The following is a 25,901-nucleotide window of genomic DNA, read 5'->3' on the forward strand; positions in this document are numbered from 1 at the left end:
CACCACATAAAAATAAAAGATGTTATGTCCACCAAAAACTAAAAAATATTAAAAACTTCTCTCTTTAAAAAAATAAAAAATAAAATAAATAAGTGAAATAAAGGTATTGTGCCCATCTACAACTAATAGTTTGGTAGTAGAGAGCAAATGGAAAAGATCACTGATTGAAAGCCTAGACATAGCTCCAAGTACATATGGGAATAGAGTATGAGACAATGGTTGCATCCCAGTTGAGGGGAGGGTGTTAGATGAGCATTTAACTGGTGGTGAATCAACAGGGTAGCTCTTAGGCTGCTAGCCACGGGTCTGGAAGGGAACTGGACCCCTTCCTTGGATACCATATTTAAATATAAAAACAACAACAAAACCCAGAATACTAGGACACAAAAAAATTAACTTTTCAAGTGGGAAAGGTATTTATGAGCAAGACTCAAATACCATAAACACTAACAAATTTGACCACATCAATACTGTGGTAGATTACCATCCACATACTTGTTCAAAGATAAAATATTTACAGTATATGCTACAAAAGGGCAAATTTTCTTAATGTACATGGAATTTTTTATAAATCAATAAGAAAACTATGAAAACAAAATTGGCAAAGAACAGCTCAACTTAAGTTAAAATGACCAATAACATTTAAAGACGTTCAATCTTGAGATAAACACAATGCATATAAAAATTCACATAATTTTTCACCTATCATGTTGACAAAGATGAAATAGCATGGTAACAGTGTTGGCAGGGGTGTGGGCAAACAACATTCTCATACACTGTTGGTGGGGGGTAGAATTCACACATCCCACTAAGGAGCCAATTTGGCATCTTTCTTAATCCAAACCACAAATACCCTTTAGCAAATTATGCAAAACACATTCTACAGGTATATTTTCACAATAAGAATATACCACCCACTCAAGATGTTCATTATAGCAATGTTTATAATGGAAAAACAGGCATAATACACTTGTAATAGCCACTGAACGCCATCAGAGCATAGATAATGCCAGGGTACTTACATCAAGTAGAATGCTATTGCAGCCATTAGTAAGAACGAGGTAGCTATGTGTTGACAGGAAAAGATCTTCAAGACTTTAAGTAAAAAAGCAAGATGCCGGGTAGTATATATAATATGATCCCATTTATTTAAAAATAAAGATTACATATTTGCTCATATATGCATAAAAATTTTCTGAAAATTACAGAAGAAACTGTTAATAGAGAGGTTACCTCTTGGGAAGAGCAGTGCTTGGGGGTAGTAAGATGCCAGAGGAGAGACTTCATTTCATCTTATAGCCTTATATACTGTATTGGATGTTTTATTTTTTTAAAAGATAAAATTGAGGAAGGATTCTCCTACTCAAAGATTATGAAGCATTCTTTTATGTAATTTCTCTAAGACATATTTGATTTTCTTCAAGACAAAATGACTTGAGGTATTCAATGTTTTTGCAAATATATCTCTAAATAGTTACTAGCGTCACACCCATTTTGACAGTTTTTTTAAAAAAATATCACCTACTGCTGCATTTTTAAAGATGACAAAACTTTAAATGGGATGCCTACTAGAGATTTTCAAACTCACTTTTTAAATTATGGAAGTAATGATCATTGCAGAAGACTGCAAAAACATTAGGGTGCAAAAGGAAACACTGGAATCACATATAACCACTCTTACCATTATTAATGTTACACTGTGTTTTCTTCTTTCTTCACATATATATTAATACATAGTTCTATCTATATATAAAATTATTTTACAAAGCTGAGATCATACTGTAACTACAGCTCTGTATCCTGCTTCTTTTCCCCCAACACATAACAGATGTTTAATCAATATTAAAGTGAATTACTGAATTAGTACTATATCATTTGTCATCAAAAAGTAATTACTTCTACAGAGGACATTTAGTTGGTTTCCAATTTCTAAGTAAAATAAACATACAATGAGTATGTTTATGTGTGAAAAAGGTATACATTTATCAGCATTATTTTAAAAAATCACTGAATCAGAGTATGAAATAATCGTTAGTTTCTGAATTTTTCCAGATTATATTGGTTTCTACTTCTACCAACAGCATAGCCTATATCTCACCATTTCCTTGCCAACACTATTACCATTTTAAAAAGTCACTGTCATTTCATAGGTGAAAAAGTTTGCTGAGAAAATTCCTTCCTCCTGTTACAAAAAAAAAGTCAGTGTCTTCTTACACATTCACTCAAAGAGCAATACCTTTCAAATCTGAAAACACAGCAACTAACATGCTTACTCCCCCTTTCAAACATCATTAGTTTAGTGGTCTCTATTACCAAACATACATAGAAAAAGTAGCATGTAAGTCAGATTAAGAAATAAATGAGTAAAAGTGTATCTTTATTCTATACTTCTCATCCCACACCACAGGTACTTAAGGTCCTAGAGAGGTCTTTATTACTGAATACAAAACTTCAATATAAAGGTGAGAGGAAAAACAGTAAGTCGTAGACTAGCAATTCTCAACTGTTTTGCATCAGAAGCAAAACAGGTGAGAAGACCGACCATAAATTTATGCAAGCCAAGTGATGCCTCAGTGAACTAGGAGAGACAGCATGGCATCGAAGTGCATCAGAAAATTTCTTCCTTTGCTATTAAAGGGAAGGCAGATAGCTATTTTGCTGAAATAGCTTCCAGGAATTGGGGGTGGAGAGGGAACAGAAGAGAGAAATGTGACTTCATCAGAACCCTGTACAACAAAAAGATGCTTAAAGCAAAATAAGATCATTCTGATTTTTGGAAAAGAACTTTTATTCAATGTTTATGGAAGATCAAAAACTAAGATTTAGCTTGCAGCTGATGAGCAAAAAGAGAAAGTTAAACATAAGTTGTCATCTGATTGGCTAGTTAAAATGCTCTAAGAGTCAAATTACTCAGTGACATACCAGCTACTTTGTGTGGGTTTAAGTGTCTTGGAGGAAAGAGTATTCTAAAAAGAAACATGCCATCTGAGAGCACAGGTTAAAGGCTTTATGAAACAATGAGGAAGAAGCTAATGGAGGGAGGCTGTGGCAGACCTTTGGAATCTTTTAGGCTTCCTGTTGTTGGTTACCATATGCAAGCAGCTTGTTACATCTTAACTTTTCTGGGTTAAACAACTTTCACCTGCACCCACTCATCAGGAATAAAGACACATTTGTAGATCAGCTAGAAAACATAAAAAGCAGACCAACTTCTCCAGTAGAATTTTAGTTGAATTAAATCATAAGAGAAACAATGATTATTGTACATAATGTACTTGTTGCACTACATCTGCTGAGTAGAATTTCCATTCCAAGTGTTGTTTTCATCTTCACCATCATCTTGAGTCCTCAATCTATATATCTTCCCCTCCTTTTTGAAGTCTTCCCCTCGTTTTTCCAGCACTCTTTTTCTGACTGGTTCCCTGATATACAAAAGAGAAACAGGGAACAAAACACCAGTAATACAAACTGTTTTCTCCAAACTTCCATTAGTACAGGCAATTATATTTTATTTCTAACTCCAAGGTGAGGAAAGTTCACAGAGATAATTATGTCTACCAAAGCAGTACTAGATTTTATTAATCTTTAGTAGTTTAACTCTATCAGGTCTCTAAAAATCAGCAAAATCATTTTTCTGTTTCCGAATGTTTCGATGACTAAGTTTTAGAAAAAAATATGTTCAATTGATAACTAATCTTTCCTTTTTTATGTACGCAAGCCGACATATTAATGTGACTTAGAGTATCCTAGAGACTATCCAAACCTCTACTCATAGCCTAAATGACAAAAATAATCAATCTGTAATTTTTAATCCTTTCAAAATCTTTTAAAATGACTTAAAACTAAGAATAAACAGGACTTTGTCATTTATATACAGAAAAGAGTTGGGTGTGGTGATGTATCCCTGTAATCGCAGCAGAGGGAGGCAGAGGCAGGAGGAAAGTTCAAAGCCAGCCTCAGCAATTTAGTGAGGCGCTAAACTCAGGAGACTCTGTCTCTGAATAAAATACAAAAATTGGGCTGGGGGCTGGAGTTGTGGCTCAGCGGTAGAGCACTTGCCTAACATATGTGAGGCACTGGGATCAAACCCTCAGCACCACATAAAAATAAATAAATAAAGATATTGTGTCCAACTTAAAAAAAAAAAAAAAAAAAAATTGGGCTGGGGATGTGGCTCAGTGGTCAAGTATCCGAGTTCAATCCCAAGAAGGAAAGGAAAGGGGAAGGGAGAAAGAAGGGGAAGGATGAAAAGCAAAGAAATAGGGATGAAATTTAAGCTAAAAAAAACTTATAACAGAGAAGGGGGTGGGGTGAGAAAAAATAGTGGAACACAAAGCTTCACCCCCTTAAATATACATCCATCCCATTCTTTGCCCCAACCCGAGACATTTTTCCTTTATTTGATAGAGCAAGCTATCCTATAACAGTATTGATTAAGTGCTCCCAACCACTTTTCAGTAAGAGTTCTAAAATTCTGTATTAAAAACACCTAGTTTCTAAATTATCACTATTTGCGGATGATATGATCCTATACCTAGAAGACACAAAAGGGTCTACAAAGAAACTACTAGAGCTAATAAATGAATTCAGCAAAGTGGCAGGATATAAAATCAACACGCATAAATCAAAGGCATTCCTGTATATCAGCGACAAATCTTCTGAACTGGAAATGAGGAAATCTACCCCATTCACAATATCCTCAAAAAAAATAAAATACTTGGGAATCAACCTAACAAAAGAGGTGAAAGATTTATACAATGAAAACTACAGAACCCTAAAGAGAGAAATAGAAGAAGATCTTAGAAGATGGAAAAATATACCCTGTTCATGGATAGGCAGAACTAACATCATCAAAATGGCAATATTACCAAAAGTTCTCTATAGGTTCAATGCAATGCCAATCAAAATCCCAACGGCATTTCTTGTAGAAATAGATAAAGCAATCATGAAATTCATATGGAAAAATAAAAGACCCAGAATAGCAAAAGCAATTCTAAGCAGAAAGTGTGAATCAGGAGGTGTAGCGATACCAGATTTCAAACTGTACTACAAAGCAATAGTAACAAAAACAGCATGGTACTGGTACCAAAACAGGCGGGTGGACCAATGGTATAGAATAGAGGACACAGAAACCAATCCACAAAATTACAACTATCTTATATTCGATAAAGGGGCTAAAAGCATGCAATGGAGGAAATAGCATCTTCAACAAATGGTGCTGGGAAAACTGGAAATCCATATGCAACAAAATGAAACTGAATCCCCTCCTCTCGCCATGCACAAAAGTTAACTCAAAATGGATCAAGGACCTTGATATCAAATCAGAGACTATGCGTCTGATAGATGAAAAGGTTGGCTCCGATCTACATATTGTGGGGTCGGGCTCCAAATTCCTTAATAGGACACCCATAGCACAAGAGTTAATAACAAGAATCAACAAATGGGACTTACTTAAACTAAAAAGTTTTTTCTCAGCAAGAGAAACAATAAGAGAGGTAAATAGGGAGCCTACATCATGGGAACAAATTTTTACTCCTCACACTTCAGATAGAGCCCTAATATCCAGAGTATACAAAGAACTCAAAAAATTAAACAATAAGAAAACAAATAACCCAATCAACAAATGGGCCAAAGACCTGAACAGACACTTCTCAGAGGAGGACATACAATCAATCAACAAGTACATGAAAAAATGCTCACCATCTCTAGCAGTCAGAGAAATGCAAATCAAAACCACCCTAAGATACCATCTCACTCCAGTAAGATTGGCAGCCATTATGAAGTCGAACAATAACAAGTGCTGGCGAGGATGTGGGGAAAAGGGTACTCTTGTACATTGCTGGTGGGACTGCAAAATGGTGAGGCCAATATGGAAAGCAGTATGGAGATTCCTGGGAAAGCTGGGAATGGAACCACCATTTGACCCAGCTATTGCCCTTCTCGGACTATTCCCTGAAGACCTCAAAAGAGTGTACTACAGGGATACTGCCACATCGATGTTCATAGCAGCACAATTCACAATAGCTAGACTGTGGAACCAACCTAGATGCCCCTCAATAGATGAATGGATAAAAAAAATGTGGCATTTATACACAATGGAGTACTACGCAGCACTAAGAAATGACAAAATCATGGAATTTGCAGGGAAATGGATGGCATTAGAGCAGATTATGCTAAGTGAAGCTAGCCAATCCCTAAAAAACAAATGCCAAATGTCTTCTTTGATATAATGAGAGCAACCAAGAACAGAGCAGGGAGGAAGAGCAGGAGGAAAAGATTAACATTAAGCAGAGTCATGAAGTGGGAGGGAAAGGGAGAGAAAAGGGAAATTGCATGGAAATGGAAGGAGACCCTCACTGTTATACAAAATTACATATAAGAGTTTGTGAGGGGAATGGGAAAAAAATAAGGAGAGAAATGATTTACAGTAGATGGGGTAGAGAGAGAAGATGGGAGGGGGAATAGTAGAGGATAGGAAAGGTAGCAGAATACAACAGTTACTATTATGGTATTATGTAAAAATGTGGATGTGTAACCGATGTGATTCTGCAATCTTTGTAATGTTTTGAATAACCAATTTAAAAAAAAAAAACAAAACACCTAGTTTCAGGGCTGGGGTTGCAGCTCAGTGCTGTGTGAGTGCTTGCTTAGCATGTGTAAGGTAGTGGGTTCGATTCTCAGCACCACGTATAAATAAATAAATAAAATAAAGGTCCATCAACAACTAATAAAAAAAAAATACATAATTTCAACTTGAGTAATGTACTATGAATGTAATTGTTCTTGTTACCTATTAGTCCAAAGTAAGATAAAGGCTAAATCAGTATTATAAATCATCGTCTACAGAATCATTGGAACACAAAACTAGGGATCTCCACACTGACAGCAAATGGACAAGGATTTCCAATACTTATCACACGGGACTGATAAGAGACTTGTTTATAATGTCTATTAAAGGCCCAAAAGAATGTTCAACAGAGTAAGTACATAATAAACTGTGCTACTATTATCATAAAAGAGGGCTGGGGATATAGCTTTGTTGGTAGAGTGCTTGCCTCACATGCACAAGGCTCTGGATTCAATCCCCAGCACCACTAAATGAATAAATTAATCAGTAAAATAAAAATAAGGGGCTGGGGTTGTGGCTCAGTGATAGAGTGCTTGCCTAGCATGTGTGAGGCACTGGGTTTGATCCTCAGCACCACATAAAAAATAAATAAAGGTATTGTGTCCATCTACAACTAAAAATATTTTTAAAAATACAATAAAATTACCAGAAAAGGGCCTAATCTTACCTTCTAGTAAAATACTTCTTATTGATCTGTTTCAATCTAACCATCTAACATCTAACCAGAGAGATAAGCTAAAATTGTGTTATCTGTATTACCATTCAAACCTTTGTAATCTGCAGTAAAAGTATGTCCTCTGGATTAAGGCAATAGTTCAAAATAATGCTCTGATGGAGGCACCACTTCAGGGAACTATCTAGTTTTCTCAATTAGGTCCTTCTTCAAATGACCCAGACAAGACTGTCATCCAGTAGATCAAAGAACCACCTGGGTTAAAATTATCTAAGCACAGTGAAGAAATTATGCAAGATGGCCACAAGCAATTAATGAAACTATTTAGTTTCATTAATTGGGCAAACATGGTTAGCAAGAAAGATATTATACATTTGGAAAACAAACTGTCTTTATAGTTACGGGGTAAGGATAATTCATCGAGTAAAATCTGAATAAGTAAACCCAGACAGTGAACTTCCCAGGAGCAACGGTATAATACTAGTTTCTTCCATCCACCACAGAGACAGAGGAGAATGGCAGAAAGAAGGCAAAGTAGCCCTAACATAAGTTTTCATTTTGATAAAAGTGCTGGGCATTACATGCATATTTTACAAATGAGGAAAACAGATACCTTTTTTCTGATTTGCTAGATGATGCAGGGTTTGAAGGTTCTGGCGATGAAGCTCTCACTGAAGTCTGTGCAGGAGGAGGATTACTAAATAAGAAATTGCTAATCAATCTCCAGATGGCAAGGAATGGGTAAAGTACTGTCCCCAACAATGTCCAAATGTCTCCACTGGAAGAATGTACAATGGATGTAGATGGTCTTCCTGCCTAGAAATTACAAAATTAACAAATCTAGGTAAGACTATATTATAGCATAATCATATCACTCAAGGTTTTCGATCCTTTTTTTCTTCTTTCTTTGGTTCCCGGGATTGGACTCAGGGGCACTCAACCACTGAGCACATCCCCAGCCCTATTTTGTATTTTATTTAGACACAGGGTCTGAGTTGCTTAGTGCCTCACAGTTGCTAAGGCTGGCTTTGAACTCACAATCCCCCGGTCTCAGCCTCCCAATTAAGATGCATTTTTTTTATCTAGAAAATGAGGCCCTATGGATTTCAGTTTACTGCAAAAAAGGTAAAAATTACCAACTTTTGTTGTTTTCTAAGTATATATAAATTTATAGGAACTCTGGATCTTTGCATTTTAAGAGTAATTATAATATTAAAAATTAGAAAGTGGTTCTCATTGGTGACATGAACCAACTTTTTAAGAAAATTAAGCTTCTATAAGTGCAATTAATAACTTCAATAAGTCTTTTTGAGGAGGAAAAAAAAAAAAAGGAAAGGCTTCAAATCTCAGTTTATACAATGAAATCCTACATTAGGGTAGGAAGATCTAGTTTAGAACAAGGAAATCCATAGGACATAAAAGACCCAGCTCTTTCTTCCCAGCTCTGGCACTGAAGGTGGGACTTTGGCATCATTTAACCTGTTTGAGCCTTTTTTCTTAATCAGAGATTAAAATGCTGTTGTTAGGATCAAATGGGATAATAAACTTGAAAATTAATGTTATTTTTATGTTAAAATAATGTTTTAAAAACTGCAAACAGTAAAGTCAGATATAAATAAAAGACATTAAAATCTGTAGACTAGAAACTCCAACATTCCTTATTTTCTTCTACTGATCCTTTCTTGTATATAAAAACAGGTGAGGAAAATAGCTGAAAAACTATTTAGTGCCTCAAGAACATTAGCAATACATTTAAGTAAAACATAGAATAACTACAATAAATTGATCTAATTTTTAGAAAATTGGAATTTTAATTATCTGTGGTACACATTTGCCTTTCCCTTCTATTTCTAAGAAACGACCAAAAATAAAGCAGAAAAAAAAGTATATACATACTGGCAATAGTACCACTGAAGCACTTGGCGCAAGTTCCAAATCCAATAATTTCTTTTTATAATCTTCTTTGGTAAATTCCCTCCTGGGAAACATGGTTGCTAGTGAAAAATTACCATAAGTGTTGCCAACAGTCTGTAATATAATGGTAAGTTTTAAAATCTCACAAAGGTGCCTTTTAAAAGAAAGATACATATGTACATTCAAAACGACTGACTTAATTAGAAAGTTCATTCAAATGTAAACTAAAAAATCATTTCTAAAAAAGTATTTATAACTTAAATATGAATAAATAGCAAGCATACAGTTCTAAAAACTATAACTACATAAATAAACTGAATAAAAATTGTAATTATGGATGGGGATGTATCCCAATAAAGCGCTTGCCTAGTATGCATGAAGTACTAGGTTATGATCCCCAGCATTGGGGGGGGGGGGCGGGGGGGCGGAAAAAGACTTATCATGCCAAACAAAGTTCATCATTAGCATTTTCAGTATCATTTTGCAAACTTATGTTAATGTCTTATATTGGATTACAGGAACTTCCTGTTTAAAATGTGGAATATACCAATATTTTCCTTATACCTCACTTTATTGCACTTTGCTCTTCTGTGATTCCCAAATATCATTGGTTTTTAAGTTTGTTATTTGGGCTGGGGATGTGGCTCAGTGTTAGAGTGTCTGTGTGGCATAAACAATGCTCTAGGTTCAATCCCCAGAACCATTAAAAAACAAAAAAAAGTAAAATTTGTTTTACAAATTAAAGGGTTGTAGCAATCCTCTGTTGAGCAGGTCTAACAGCACCATTTTCTAACATTTGCTATTTTTAAACAGGTTTCTTGGGTTTTTTAGACATGATGCTATTGTGCATACTTAGACTACAGCATTGTATAAACATGGCTTTTACATACAGTAGGAAATCAAAAATGTGTGTAATTGATAGTCACTTTATTGCAGTGGTGTGGAACCAAACTCACACTATCTCCCAAGGTATGCCAATATAACTTCAGGGATTTTGGCCACCTTCTTATCTCAAAACACAAATGATTCATAATCAACCCACACCATACATGCAATTCAAGGTACACTGGGAGCACCACAATCAACTTCACAATTTTAAATCACCTATATTTGTAAAATCTTAAGACAACAGCTTATCTTTCACTAGAAAACTCCAAAGAAAAAGACTTTTTTTTTTTTTTTGTAATTTCTTTTTTGCTATAGATTATATATACTGGAAATTCTAAGCAGAAGATACTTGTGGGAGGCTCCAAGAGAAAATAATAATAAAATAACCTACTTGGGGTTGGTTATACTATAATCTTATTGGAAAAGGATTCTGAACAATAGTTTAAAAATTTTCCAGCCTAGGAAGACAAAGAGCTTTAAAGAAATCTTTCTTCTCTTGGGATCCATAAGTGAGAGAAGACTAAATGGAGAGAAGTAATCTGGTGGAAAGATCTGAACCCAATACCCAATTCTGATGGCACTGGGGATTGAACTTGGGGGCGTTCTATCACTGAGCTACACCCCAGTCCTATTATATTTTGAGATAGAGTCTTGCAAAGTTGCCTGGGCTGGCCTTGTGGTCCTCCTGCCTCAGTGTCCCAAGTAGCTGGAAGTACAGGTGTGTACCACCATGCCTGGCTAAGAAGATATTTCTTGTTAAAAATTACTGATCTTTTGGGGCTGGGGATGTGGCTCAAGTGGTAGTGCGCTCGCCTGGCATGCGTGCGGCCCGGGTTCGATCCTCAGCACCACATACAAAACAAAAATGTTGTGTCCGCCGATGACTAAAAAATAAATATTAAAAAAGATTAAAAAAAAAAAAAATTACTGATCTTTTGTCTTGGTCAAATGGTAGATGGTGAGAAAACAGCTAGTCTCTAAGCAAACTGCAGAAAATGAAAACAGAACCAAGTAAAACTGCTTTCTTTTGAGGGGTATGAGACAACTTGCTCCATTAGAACTCTGGGAAACCACTTGCTTTTTACTCCTCCTTCTTTTCTTAGTACATTCACCAGTGAGAAGTTACCAAAGTCTACTGTACAACATCAACAAATTCCATGTTTTCATAATAGGAAGATATGCTGCTCCCATATGCACTAATACATGACAGAAGCTTTACAATATCTCAAGATATATTATGGATTTTCTATTTGGAGATCATGTCATTATTAATTCACATTCAAGTTCTGCTTTGAAATGTATCCTTCTACATTTTAATAACATATACATCTATAACTTGAGACATAAATTCACCTGTGCAGCAAATTGCCTTGCTTCTTCAAGAGGAGCATCAGAAGGAAACTGATTTGTAAAGGAAGAACCATCAGGCAGACGGAACTGAATTCTTGCAACAGTACTATGAAAAAAGAAAATTAAAGTCAGCATTTTTTTTTACCTCTACATAGTTTCAAACAATATCATTAAAAGAGAAAAAAGAAGTGGAAATGTGTAATGACAAAAGATTTCTTTGTACAAAGCCAGAGTTTTTCATTTATTCTTTTTTTTTTTTTAGAGAGAGTGAGAGAGGGAGGGAGAGAGAGAATTTTCATATTTATTTTTTAGTTATCGGCAGACACAACATCTTTGTTTGTATGTGGTGCTGAGGATTGAACCCGGGCCGCACGCATGCCAGGCGAGCGCGCTACCGCTTGAGCCACATCCCCAGCCCTTCATTTATTCTTAATAATACTTTTATTGAGATATAATTCAAGTTCTTTTTGTTTTGTTTTTAAGAAAGTCAGCCCTCAATGCTTGGATTTTGTTTCCCAATACTTTTATTTTTATGTGGTGCTAAGGACTGAACTCAGTGCCTCACACATGCCAGGCAAGCACTCTACCACTGAGCTGCAACTCCAGCCCATAATTCAACATTTTAATGTGCATAATTCACTGTTTTTTTGGGGGGGGTGTGTGTGTGTGTCCCATTCAATTTATTATTATTCTGTCTCTGCTGAGGTCACCCTTTGGTGAGCATTCACATGGGACACAAATATTTTCATGTCTTGTGCCCAGAGAGATATATCCACATACCTCTTCCTCCAAATGTCTTTGTCACCAATTCTCTATTCATGACCCTTTCCAGTCCCTGACCATCCAGCCAAACTAAGGGTTGCAGCTCATGAAATTGTAATTCACTGTTTTTGTTTGGTTTTGGTGATGCTGGGGATTAAACCCAGGGCCTTGTGCATGAGAGGCAAGCACTCTATTAGCTGAACTATATCCCCAGCCGCCTCACTTGCTTTTAATATATTCAGAGGTATGCAACCATCACTATTAATTCAAGAATGTTTCATCACCCCATAAGAGACCCAGAACCATTAGCAAGCATTCCCATTCCTTCCTCCCCCAGTTCCTGGCAATAATTTACTGCTTCTATGATTCTGCCTATTTTGGGATATAGCTTTTTATAAGAGAATCACACAGTATACAGACTTCTAGTTTATTTCACGTATCATCAAGTTTCTGAAGCTCATTCATGCATACATCATTCCTCTTTATTGCTTAATACGATTCCATCACATGGAATATATATTTTGTTTACCCATTCTTCAGCTGGGTTATCACCACATTTTGGCTATTATGAATAATGCTGATACAGCTAGGTACTGTGACACATGCCCATAATCTCAGCTATTTGAGAGGCTGAGGTAGTAGGATCACAAGTTCAAGACAAGACTCAGCAACTTAGAAAGACCTCGTCTCAAAATAAAAACAACTCAATTTTAGTTTGGGTTTTTGTGTGAACATTTTGAATCTTCTTGTGTATATATACTGAAGAATGACTGTTGAGGGTTAGGGATAGCTCTATGGTAGAATACTTCACTAGCTTGTATGAGGCCCTGAGTTTAATCCTCAATATCTCAGAAGAAAGAAAAAACAAAAAAAGAGTGATTACTAGGTCATAAGCTAACATTACACTTAACATTTCTAAAAACTGCCATACTGTTTTCCAAAGTGACTATATGATTGTACAATCCCATTGTAATGTGGAAAGTTCCTAAATTCTCTACTTCCTCACCAGCACTTGTTATTATAAGTTCTAGCATCGTAGGAGGTACAGAATTGTACTGTTTTCTTTTTGTTTTTGTAGAGGGGTGCAGTGCTAGGAAATTGAAGGAGGGCTTTGTGTATTCAAGGCAAGTGTAATCACTGAGTTACACATTCAGCCACTTATTGTGGTTTTAATTGATTTTCCTAGTGAAGTAATAAATACACATACTTAAAAGAACATTTCTGTACTTTCCTTGGAAATCACAAAAAATTACTCCCAAGAATTTATACTTTATGTAGTTTTGTCAAAAGCACCAATTGTTGAAAAGACTATTCTTCCCACTAAGTAGTTTGGCTACCTTAACTTTGCCAGGTACAACAGCACATACCTACAATCCCAGCAACTCAGGAGGCTGAACTAGAGGGATCACAAGTTCAAAGCCAGGCTCAGCAACTTAGCAAGGCCCTAAACAATTTAGTGAGGCCCTGTCTCACAATAAAACAAAAAAGAGCTGGGGATGATGGCTCAGTGTTTGAGCACCTTTGGTTCAATCCCTGGTAACAAACAAACAAACAAACAAACAAACTGTAAATTCAAATTCCTGAAGGTTCAACCATATTATACTGATCCATATGACAATCCTTAGGAAAGTATGACAATGTCTTGGTTACTGTAGCTTTGTATTAAGTTTTAAAATGGAGAAGTTTTGAGTCCTTCCTACTTTGTTCTTTTTTCAGACTGTTTTGCATTTCTATATAAATTGGGGGATTAAAAGTTCTGCCAAAGGGGCTGGGGTTGTAAGTCAGCAGTAGAGCACTTGCCTAGCACGTGCAAGGCCCTGGGTTTGATCCTCAGCACCACATAAAAATAAATAAAAGTTAAAAAAAAAAAAAAAAAGAGTTCTTCCAAAAAAGCCAGCTGGAATTTTGATAGGGATATTTTAAGACAGTCTCTCTCTAAGCTGCTTAGGGCCTTATTAGTTGCTGAGGCTGGCCTTGAATTTGTGATCCTCCTGCCTCAGTCTTCCAAGTAGCTAGAATTACAGGCTTGTATCAGCAAACCCAGCTGTTTTAATACATTTTAGTATATAAACACCTTACATATGTATTTTAGTGTTTTGATATTTCTGAAAAATTGTTTAAAATAAGTTAATTTTTCTTCCTGGGTACAGAGGCACACACACCTATGCAGGCAGGAGAATCAAAGTTTGAGGCCTGCCTGGGCCACTTAACATAACCCTGACTCAAAATAAAATTTAAAAAATTAAACTAAGAGGCAGAATGCTGTTGGATTCTATCCTAAGTACCCAAAAACATTATTAAAAAAAAAAAAAAGTAAATTTTCCCAATTATAAAAGTATATTACTTGCTAATTACCCAACATGAAAATACAAATAAATATTAACCATCCCCCACGTGCACAGATGTTTCAGGATGAAACACAGTAAGAAGTACCTTCTTTCTCGTGCATAGGATTCCCTCTTGACTTCCATTTCTGCCTGTTTGGCCAACAAGGCAGCAGTTTTGGCAGCCTCTACTTCTTCTTTTGTCTTTGCAAAACGAGCAGCTCTCTCTGCACGGTCCTTTTAATTAAAACATTATTAGACACTAATTACCGTCCCTGCCAGGATGATCTACTTACACAGAACAAACACAAATACGTGTGGAATTCCTTAAAGTGATGTGTGAACTTCAATTTTTGTTCTGGATCTGGTATTTTTAAATCTTACCAACTGTCAGGAACAAGACTTGTGATTAGACAGACAGACACAGACATGAATTTACTCATCACTATATTTCCAGAGCCTGGAATGAGGTCTGGCACAAAGTAGATACTCAATAAATATTTGCTGAGTGACTAAATAAATAATAAATATTAAGGTAGGGATAGTTTTCATATGTATTACAACTGCTTAATTCTAAAAGCAATTATTGGGCTAGGATTGTGGCTCAGTTTTAGAATGCTTGCCTAGCATATGTGAGGCACTGGGTTTGATTCTCTGCACCACATATAAATAAATGAATAAAATAAAGTTCATTGGGCTGGAGAAATAGCTCAGTTGGTAGAGTGCTTGCCTTGTATGCATAAGGCCCTGGGTTCAATCCCCAGCACCACAAAATATTAAATAAGTAGACAGATAGATAGATGAATAAATAAATAAGAATAAAATCAGGGCTGGGGTTGTGGCTCAGTGGTAGGGCATGCGCCCAGCACGCCCTGAGAGGTGCTGAGTTTGATCTTCAGCACCACATAAATATAAATAAATAAAATAAAGTTATTATGTCCAACTACAACTAAAAAAATACATAACAAAATAAAATAAAAGCAATTATTGCAACCCCCTTCCTAAGCTTTATGTGAGTAAATCCTTTGAATATTCCAAAAAAGAATACTTTCAACTAGAGACAGCTAGGCAACTAATGCTTAATTTGTTTCTAGGGAATTTTTGCAAGCTGCCTTTTAACTGATAAAACAGAACATGGAGAAAAATTACTTTGAAAAAATTATCTCTTAATTTTAACCTTAACTATTTAAATTCAATATGTAATTTCCAATAAAGTAAAGGTCAGGACTGATACTCTTTGAGTTGCTAATATCTATCATGTTTTTGTGCACCGTCTGGTTCTAATCCAAAACCACTGCGCATAGAAAAATATTTTAACAGATGTCCTGGAGTCAAGCATTAAAAATGAACTTAAGACTCACCAATGCAATTTGCTGTTTTATTCGCTCTCGAGCGGCCCTATCTTCTGCCTTCTCTCTGTTTCTTTCTTCTAACATTCTTTTTGTTAATTCTTCCTCTTGTTTTCTTTTATAATCCAACATTTCTTTTCCAGTTTTTCTCCTCTCGATTTCCTTCTTAATCTCTCTCTGAATCAAAGAGAAAGTATGTTTTATGAATCCAAAACATAATTTGTTAATCTGATGCAGATAATCTTTTAAATAAGATTTAGAGAAAGCTGGTTGAGGGTCTAGTTAAAAATAGGACTTTGTAAAATGTAAAATGAAATTATTAATAGCATGGTTAATGGTCAAAGTCTATCAATTTATAAATTTTTGCTAGTAGTTGGGTTCAGAGTATAATTAGTCTTTGGTTTCTAGAGAGAACATGACGATGATTTACTTGGCTTGAAGGAAATAACCTTCTTATATTCAAATAACAAAGAAATAATATATGGAGTTTTCACTTCACTCCAAGATGTATACCAGGTGTACCTGGTGAGAAAAATGCACTAGGGGTGCCACAACCTAAGAAAAAATTTACCAGACTGTCTATGCATTTGAACTAAACATTTGATCTTTGGCCTTGAGTCAAATAATTTTAGCTCAAGTCCCTTTATATTAGTGTAAAAGACTCAATGCAGTAGAAAAAAAGATGATTCAATCTATTCTGAGCAATTTACAAAAGAACATACAAAAGTATACACTATGATCTGAATACAAAAACAATTCTTTAACTATAACATTAGAACAACATGATAAAGGAAGCCATCCTATGTCTGCCAAATTGAACAGAATAATCTGAAATTCCCTCACTGAAGACAATACTAAGTGCATGACTTTTTACCTGTTCTTCCTCTTTCCTCTTCTCTTCTCTCCTCTCTTCAAGTTTTTTGGTTAGTCTGTGTTAAAAATTTTTTTAAAAAAGATACATTAAAACATATCATGTAGGGACTGGGGATATAGCTCAGTTTGTAGAGTGCTTGCCTTGCATGCACAAGGCCCTGGGATCAATCCCCAGCACCACCACCAAAAAAAAAAAAAAAAAAAAAAAAAGACACATCATATTAATATCAAACTCAGTTAAGAGATATATTTAGCTTAATACAATTAGGGAAATATAGAAGCCTAAAAGAAAACTCCTAAAAGCATAGCAAGAATTTACCTGCTTGTTCCCTACAGAAATCCTTCAGTCAATGGGAACTCATCAAAAACTTAGCTCCATTAAAAAAAAAAAAAAAAAGCTTATTATTAAGAGTACCCCCACCCTTTTTGATTTTTCAGATACCGATTTTAAAATACGCAAATAAATTTTCAATAAACATATGTCAATAGCTTGTAAATGATCTATTCCTTCTGTGTGAGTGAAAAGTAATGTGGCACAAAACTGGTTAAAAAAAAACATGAGGTCAGCTTTTATTTTACTTTTTTAAAATATTTATTTTTTAGTTATAGGTGGACACAATATCTTTATTTTATTTTTTTTTAATTTTTAAGTGGTGCTGAGGATAGAACCCAATGTGTTATGCATGCAAGGTGAGTGCTCTCCCTCTGAGCCACAATCTCAGCCCTGAGGTCAGCTTTTATAAAAACAAATAATACCAAATAGATTCTCAGTTATAAGTCCATTAATTAAAAACTAATGATCTGGGGGCTGCAGTTGTAGATCAGCAGTAGAGTGCTTGCATAGCATGTTCGAGGCCCTGGGTTCAATCCTCAGCACCACATAAAAATAAATAAATAAAGGTATTGTGTCCAACTACAACTAAAAAATAAATACTAAAACAAAAAAATACCTAATGATTCTGAGCTAGGCACTGAAGCACACAACTGTAATTCCAGCTACTTGGGAGGCTAAAGCAGGAGAATTATTAAGTTTGAGGCCAATTTCGGCAACTTCATGAGAACCTATCTCAAAATAAAAAGGGCTGGGGATGTAGTTCAGTGGTAAAGTGCTGCTGGGTTCAATTCCTAGTACCCCAGTGGAGGGTTTGGGAGGAATTACTTAAGTTAATCTTAAAGAATACCTTACAGGGCTGGAGATATAACTCATTTGTTAGAGTGCTTGCTTTGCATGCACAAGGCCCTGGGTTCAATCCCCAGTACCACAAAAATAAAAAATCAGAGAATACCTTACCTTTTTTTTGTTGTTAAGGACTGTCAAACAATAGTCAGACTCTCCTGACCTGATTTGCATATTATAAAAGGTTAATAATATGCTCAAAAAAGAAAATGTGGCATCTTTAGAACAGAGCAATTAAAAAAAAAAATAATAGTTCTTTCATGGATAATAGTACATATAATTTGGAATATGTCCTGAAGTGTCTTTATCTCAATTTGTGAAATACAACACACAAACAGTGTGTTTATGTATAAGAACTTTTCCTAATTTGAAATGGTACACTGAATTCCATTTGCAGAACTACACAGGTAGACACCAGTTGACATAATATTAACAAACAACAACAGAAACTTCTCCTATCCACTGCAACTAATAGCATTTGATCCTACCTCCACAATAAAGGGATACCCACCCAACCTATTTTTAACCTTTGCCTCAAGTCTTCAAACCCTTTTTCAGATTTTCAGTTTTCACTTTACTCCAAGGTGGTGCAAGTCAGAGTGCAAAATGGTTGGTCTGGTATTAGCAAACCAGAAACAGAAGAGAATAAACCTCTGAGAACTTGGGGGTCTCTGCTGCTATTCTTCCAAATTTACCCTCTTTTCTCACGGCCTTGAGAGATCCAGCCATGTTTTTACTTATTACTAACACAACTCCAGTAACAATCAGAATGTAGGTTTTGTTAAAAAATGAAGCTGGGCTTGACGCAGTGTGGTGCAGCAGCTCGGGAGGTGGAAGCAGAAGGATCACGAGTTCATAGCCAGCCTCAGCAATTTAGCGAGATGCTAAGAAACACAGTAAGAACCTGTCTCTAATAAAATACAAAACAGGGCTAGGGATGTGGCTCAGTGGGCGAGTGCCCCCAAGTTCAATCCCTGGTACTCAAAAAGAAAAAAAAAAAGAAGCTAATCTTCACCAAGTCATGAGTGAACTCAGATTCGATATCACTGATCATTTCAAACACTTTCCCCAAAGTATTTTTTTTTTAATTTTATTATTTATTTTTTAGTTTTCGGCGGACACAACATCTTTGTTTGTATGTGGTGCTGAGGATCGAACCCGGGCCGCACGTATGCCAGGCGAGCGCGCTACCGCTTGAGCCACATCCCCAGCCCCAAGTATTTTTTTTTAATATTCATTTTTTGGCTGTAGTTGGACACAATACCTTTATTTTATTTATGTGGTGCTGAGGATCGAACCCAAGGCCTCGCACTTGCTAGGCACGCGCTCTACCACTGAGCCACAACCCCAGCCCTCCCCAAAGTATTTATGTCAACAAGAAAATAAATTCCCGTAAGGTGTGTGTATGTGTGTGTGCGCACGTGAGCGCGTGTGCACTCGGAATTGAATCCAGGTACTTGTGTACACAGGCAAGAACTCTAAAACTGAGCTACATTCCCAGATTCATCTGAAGAATTTTTAAACGTCCATATAACACTTAATGGTTTTAGGCCAGGATTAAAAATATTTCTGAGAGAATAAAATCATGGCCTTTGCAGGTAAATGGATGGAGTTAGAGAAGATAATCCTAAGTGAAGTCAGCCAATCCTAAAAATCCAAATGCCAAATATTTTCTTTGATATAAGGAGGCTAATTCACAGTGGGAGAGGGATAGGAAACCTGGGAGGAACAGAGGAGTTGGAGGAGAAGGAAGAAGGCATGGGGTTATAAATGATGGTGGAATGTGATGATCATTATTATCCAAAGCACATGTATGAAGACACAAATTGGTGTGAATATACTTTGTATATAACCAGAGATATGGCTCTATATGTATAATAAGAATTGTAATGCATTCCACTGTCATACATAATTAAAAAAAAAATAATAATTTTCTGCATACCCATTAACCCTGAAAACTTTTAAGAATCATATTGCGTGGGCTCTCTCTCGTCCCCACATCATACCACAAAAAACTACAATTTGGGCTGTGGCTCAGTGGTGAAGCACTTGCCTAGCATGTGTGAGGCACTGGGTTCAATCCTTAGCACCACATAAAAATGAAACAAATAAAATAAAGGCATTGCTGTCCATCTACAACTACCAAAAAAAAAAAAATTAGAATCAGAAATTTGTGTCTGCTTATTAGATCAACCAACAGAAAATGACACAGTATATATTAGCACTTCAGCTGACTGATATACACGTCTTCTCTCTTAGAATGTAAATACAAAAGTCGGGCAATCAAAAATTTCATCCCAAAATTCTAAAACTTCACTTGTGAAATATTAGCTTATATATATTTATATTTTTCTTTCTTTTTTTTTTTCTTGGGGCGGGGGTACTATAGATTGAACTCAGGGCACTCAACCACTGAGCCACATCCCCAGCCATATTTTTGCATTTTATTTAAAGACAGGGTTTCACTCAGTTGCCTAGCCATTGCTGGGGCTGGCTTTGAACTCATGATCCTCCTGCCTCAGCCTCCCTAGCGGCTGAAATTACAGGTCTGCACCACCATGCCCAGCTAGCTTTTATTTGTATTAATGAAATAACTGAAAAAACATTGCCTTTTAAAACAAAGTGCTACTTGCAAAAATAAGAGCAAACCTTTCCACTCTGACGGTGAGGTCCTCTGCAGGTCTTGGATTTGAACATCCACTAGGCTCCTGAGAGGGAGTAGTACGGTCTGAATTTTCTCCTCCTTAAATAAAAAAAGAATTAAAGAGTAGAACATTCAATGCAACTTATAAAATTTTGTTTATTTGGGGGGGGAGGGTACTGAGGATCTTATTCAGAGTTGTTTTACCACTGATTTATACTCTCAGCTTTCCCCCATTCCCCCACCTTTTTATTTTAAAACAGGGTCTAAATTGTTGAGGCTGACTTTGAATTGGCAATGCTCCTGCCCCAGCCTCCCAAGTAGCCACAGGATTACAGGCATGCGCCATCATACCTGACTTTAATGTAATTTTTTTTTTTAAAAAAAGAGAGAGAGAGAGAGAGAGAGAGAGAGAGATTTTTTTAACTCTTTTTTTTTAATTAAATATTTATTTTTTAGTTTTTCGGCAGACACAACATCTTTGTATGTGGTGCTGAAGATGGAACCCAGGACACACGCATGCCAGGCAAGCGCGCTACCGCTTGAGCCACATCCCCAGCCCAAGAGAGAGAATTTTTTAATATTTATTTTTTAGTTTTTCAGTGGACACAACATCTTTAATTTTTTTATGTGGTGCTGAGGATCCAACCCAGTGCCCCACACATGCCAGGCGAGTGTGCTACCGCTTAAGCCACATCCCCAGCTCCTTAATGCAATTTTTAAAAGGTTTAACCTTCTGGGTTATGACACCTGTTAATAATCTTGTTTCTTAAATATTTCCCCTAAGAAAAGAATAGCAGGTATGTAATAATTATCAATCCTGAAGTTTGGATCTGGATAAAATAATGTATAAATGGAAATAAGGCAACTATCTGATTGAAGGTCACCAAAGTAAAAGTCAGGAATAAAACATGAATAGAGATCAGTTTTGCAGGAGGCATACATGGCCAGAGGTAAGCTTCGCTCAAAAGCAGTGCTATATGGTATCTAAGCTGACCAATACATTACCCACTGGATATATGTGGCTACTGAACACTTGAAATCAGGCTATTATTGGTGAAGGACTAAGTGTATAACTGTATTTATTTTTAAATAAAACAGTCTCATGTGGCTCTACAGTGTGGAATACTGTTACTCTAGAAGTTAAGTATGATCCTTATATGACTCTACACTACATTGGTCTGAAAAATTTGTTTCTGTTGACTGGAGTGATTCTTTAGAGAGTCTTTTTATATCTATACTAGTATTCTTTAAGGATTTCCAAAGGATAGAAGATCCTGTTCTGTTCTAGAAGATAGTCATGGCCTCATACTTCCTTTTAGAACCTGTTGTGTCCCTTCTTATCATTTGCCACACCTGTTTTTTCTTGACAGTTATGATCTTTGGAAGAGAAAGAACTACAGAACAATGACTGGGATGCAAGTTTTGTGAAGTCACTTCAGTTATTTAATCTCTCTGTGTCTCATGTGCAAAATGGGGATAATAACTTCACACATTTGTTATGAGAAATATATATATTAATACAATAAAATGCTCAGAACTACTAAGACTGGTATATAGTAACTCTTCAGTTACAAGGCAGCAACAGATATAATATTACACCAAGAAAATCCAATGGTGTACATCTCATTTTTATTTTTTTGGTACCAGGTACTGAACCCAGAGGCACTTAACTACCAAGCCACATCTTCAGCCCTTTTTTTTTTTTTTTTTAATATATTTTCTTAGAGACAGGGTCTTGCCAAGTGGTTTACAGCCTTGTTGAATTGCTGAGGTTGGGTTTGAACTTTTGGTCTGCCTGCCTCAGCCTCTCAACTCACTGGGATTACAGGCATGCCCCACTGCATTCGGCTGTACATCTTCTAGGTAGCTGGCAATCAGCCACAGTGGAAGTAGGTACGTTTGTAAATTACCAAATACCACAAGTAACAAGGTTTTAAGCTTCCACAGAACCTTTTGTTAAATATTTACTAGCACACTACTGAATATAATCTTTGGATAAGTAGTAGTAACCACTGGCAGCCAGCAATGTTCAATGGGAAATTAACTTTTTAGTAAATAAAATGAATGCCAAGGACATAATTATCATCAGCAACAAATTTAACACAACTTTTGAAAAAAAACTTATGAACAAGCTGGGGATAGAAAGTGCTGGATAGCAATTCAGTTACATGAATTTATCATCCATAATCAAAGGGAAATGGATAGATGTCATACAGAGGAAGATTTCTAATCATATATCAGAGTTCTATTTTCAGTATTTTATAAATGAATTAAAGTTGCACAACATTTATCTCTAACTTTAGGGTAACCCAAAAGTGGGTGGAAGTTAAATTTCTTTAACTGATAAACACTGAATGAAAAAGAAAACTCTATAAGCTAAGACAACTGATAACATCTAAACATAATGAAAATATATTAGGGGAAATTCTAACTTTGGTTTAGAGTCAACTGGAATATCAGGTATAATATATCTCCTGATGGAAATATACACCATCACCTATAAAGTAATCCTAATAAAAAGTACTAAAAAGGGAACTTGAATCTGATCCAATTTAGAGGAAATCAAAAGGGAAAGAGAAACATTTACATAATAACATGGGGATGCAGCAAAGTCCAAATTCTAGGAAACCAGAGGGAAAAAATGCCTAATAGTAGGAATCAATATATTAAAGACCTATTCAACCAATATCAATGTATTAAATTAACTCAATTTAAAAAAAGACATAATATAAATATTGCCCCAGATAGGTGATGATAAACTAACTAGGTGTGGTAAGCACATGCCTGTAATCCCACCAGTTCAGGAGGCTGAGGCAGGAGGATCAAAGCCAGCCTCAGCGAAAAGTGAGGTGGCTAAGCAACTCAGTGAGACCCTGTTTCTAAACAAAATACAAAATAGGGCTGGGTATGTGACTTAATGGTTGAGTGCCCCTGAGTTCAATCCCCAGTACCAAAAAAAAAAAAAAAGGAATACAGAATAACTGAACTCCGACTTTTATATTCAGCAAAAATATCCTTCCAGAATGAAAATAAGATACATTTTTAGATAAGACCTGCACAATACCAAATTCTAAAGGAAAATTTTCAGGCTGAAGAGAAATTATATCAGAGGAATCACATATCCTCAAAATGGAATGAAGAATTTAAGAAACGTAAAAAAGGTTAATTATTCTGTTGTAGACCTAAATGAACTATTTTCATAACAGTGTCCCAGTTCTGTATGCATTCAAAATTTGAATGATCTGTGGGTGTAAAACCTCAAAATAAGACTGATAGCTGCTCTTCAAATATTCAAAATTGGTCCAGGTGCATTGGTGTAGGCCTGTAATCCCAGTGGTTCCGGAGGCTGAGATAGTAGGATCTAATTCCAAAGCCAGACTCAGCAATTTAGCAAAGCCCTAATCAACTAATTCAGTGAGGACCCTGAAAATACATTAAATACAAAAAAGGGCTACGGCCGCACTGGGGTTGTGGCTCAGAGGTAGAGTACTTGCCTACCATGTGTGAGGCACTGGGTTTGATCCTCAGCACCACATAAAAATAAAGATATTGTGTCTACCTATAACTAAAAAATAAATATTAAAAAAGGGGGGCTATGGGGCCAGGGTTGTGGCTCAGTGGTAGAGTGTTTGCCTAGCACGCATGAGGCACTAGGTTTGATCCTCAGCACCACATAAATAAATAAATAGGTGCAGGTGTTGTGTCCATCTTTAAAAAAAAAAAAAAAAAAAAAAAAAGGCTATGGGTGTGGCTAAGTGGTTGAGTGCCTCTGTGTTCAATTCAATTCACAGTACCAAAAAAAAAAAAAAAAAAATCAAAACCTCCCTAAAGCAGCACTGAAGTTAATGGGAAGCTACAGGGCATCAATCACAGAACTTTTTAAACATTTTTTATTTTTTAGTTGTAGTTAGACACCATACGTTTATTTTATTTAGTTATTGCTATATGGTGCTAAGGATCAAACCCAGGGCTCTGCATGTGCTAGGCGATCGCTCTACCACTGAGCCACAACCCCGGCCCTAGAACTTTTTTTTTAAACTAAAGTTGTTCAAACATAGAATAGGCTTCTTAGCAAGGAAAAGATGAGCTTCCTATCACTGAACATTCAGATACAGAGAATGGTTTGACTTAATGATTTTTCAACTTCCTGATTGCTGTGAAAGCACACACATTCAGTAGAAAACACACTTCAAATTTGGATCTTTTTCTGGGCTAGTAATATATGACAACATTGTCTATGCTGAGTGGAATACACATCAATCCATAGCTCCCAGTCAGTCAATGATAATGAAGGTAAACCACTGTATTGATAAGCTATGGTGCTCAGTAGGTTAAGTATATTAAATGTCCTTTGGACTTAGTGTTTTTCAACTTGTGATGGGCCTATCAGAACATAATCCCATCTACAGAGGGGATGATTACCTGCCTGGAGTGCTAGAGTAGGATTATACATTAGGAGAGTGATATTCTAACTTCATGATTTACCTACCTTTATGTTGCCTGATACAAAGCTTTTATACTACATAACTCTAATTCCAAATATATAATATAAAATTTCTCTTTTGCCTTTTCTACCAACCCTTTTGTAGTCATACCCTTTATTTCTATAGATGTTTCATATTTTTTATTCTAATTAAAAAAATAATACTTTTCCCTTTTAAGCGTGTACAGCATTTCAGATGTTACAAAAGCAACTATAAATAAATTAGTTCATTTGAATCTTTCAAAATTCTCTAGGCTGGGAGATATTTATAAAACTGCAAAATGTTACAATGACATTCCTTGAATTATATAAACACAGCAGCAGAATTTACTATGGAGTACCTGAGAATGAAGGATACATTCTCTGACTATCTTCTTCTGCCACTACATGACACAGATATAATTAAGACTACTCTAAAATTTAAAGTTGAAGGTAAAAAAAAAAGAAAAACAATGTCAACCAGCATAGTGGCACATGCCTGTAATCCCAGCTACTTAGGAAGCTGAGAGAGTTCAAAGCTAGCCTCAGCAACTTAGAAAGACCCTGTCTCAAAATAAAAAAGAATTGAAGTTGTAGATGAATGTAGAGCATCTCTGGGTACAATTCCTAGATTATAAAATACAACAATAATAAAACCTAAATATATGCACATATATTTAGGTATATATACATATATATATTTACATATATAATTATACATACATATAATTACACACACATATATATTTATACCTATATATATATATATACATTTTAGGCAAGTGCTCTACCATTGAGCTACAGTCCCAGCCCTTTAGTTTTAAAAATATTAATCCATGCTCTTTGTTTATTTTTTT

At 35.8% G+C, this 25,901-nt stretch overlaps 1 protein-coding gene across 1 annotated transcript in view; it reads right to left on the reverse strand.

Annotated features, from left to right (window-relative positions):
- Positions 1 to 400: 400 nt before the first annotated feature.
- The window catches only part of Ubxn4 (UBX domain protein 4), a 39,510-nt gene continuing 14,009 nt past the window's right edge, over positions 401 to 25,901 (reverse strand). The window contains exons 6-13 of the mRNA XM_077110286.1: positions 20,588 to 20,681; positions 16,763 to 16,817; positions 15,901 to 16,065; positions 14,649 to 14,776; positions 11,457 to 11,559; positions 9,198 to 9,329; positions 7,915 to 8,117; positions 401 to 3,422 (exon numbers count right to left, since the gene is read on the reverse strand). Coding sequence (XP_076966401.1) covers positions 3,284 to 3,422; positions 7,915 to 8,117; positions 9,198 to 9,329; positions 11,457 to 11,559; positions 14,649 to 14,776; positions 15,901 to 16,065; positions 16,763 to 16,817; positions 20,588 to 20,681 — 1,019 coding nt within the window. The 3' untranslated portion in view covers positions 401 to 3,283. The remainder of the gene's footprint in view (positions 3,423 to 7,914; positions 8,118 to 9,197; positions 9,330 to 11,456; positions 11,560 to 14,648; positions 14,777 to 15,900; positions 16,066 to 16,762; positions 16,818 to 20,587; positions 20,682 to 25,901) is intronic.

This window comes from Callospermophilus lateralis, chromosome 9, assembly GCF_048772815.1.
Source record: "Callospermophilus lateralis isolate mCalLat2 chromosome 9, mCalLat2.hap1, whole genome shotgun sequence".
Taxonomy (NCBI): domain Eukaryota; kingdom Metazoa; phylum Chordata; class Mammalia; order Rodentia; family Sciuridae; genus Callospermophilus; species Callospermophilus lateralis.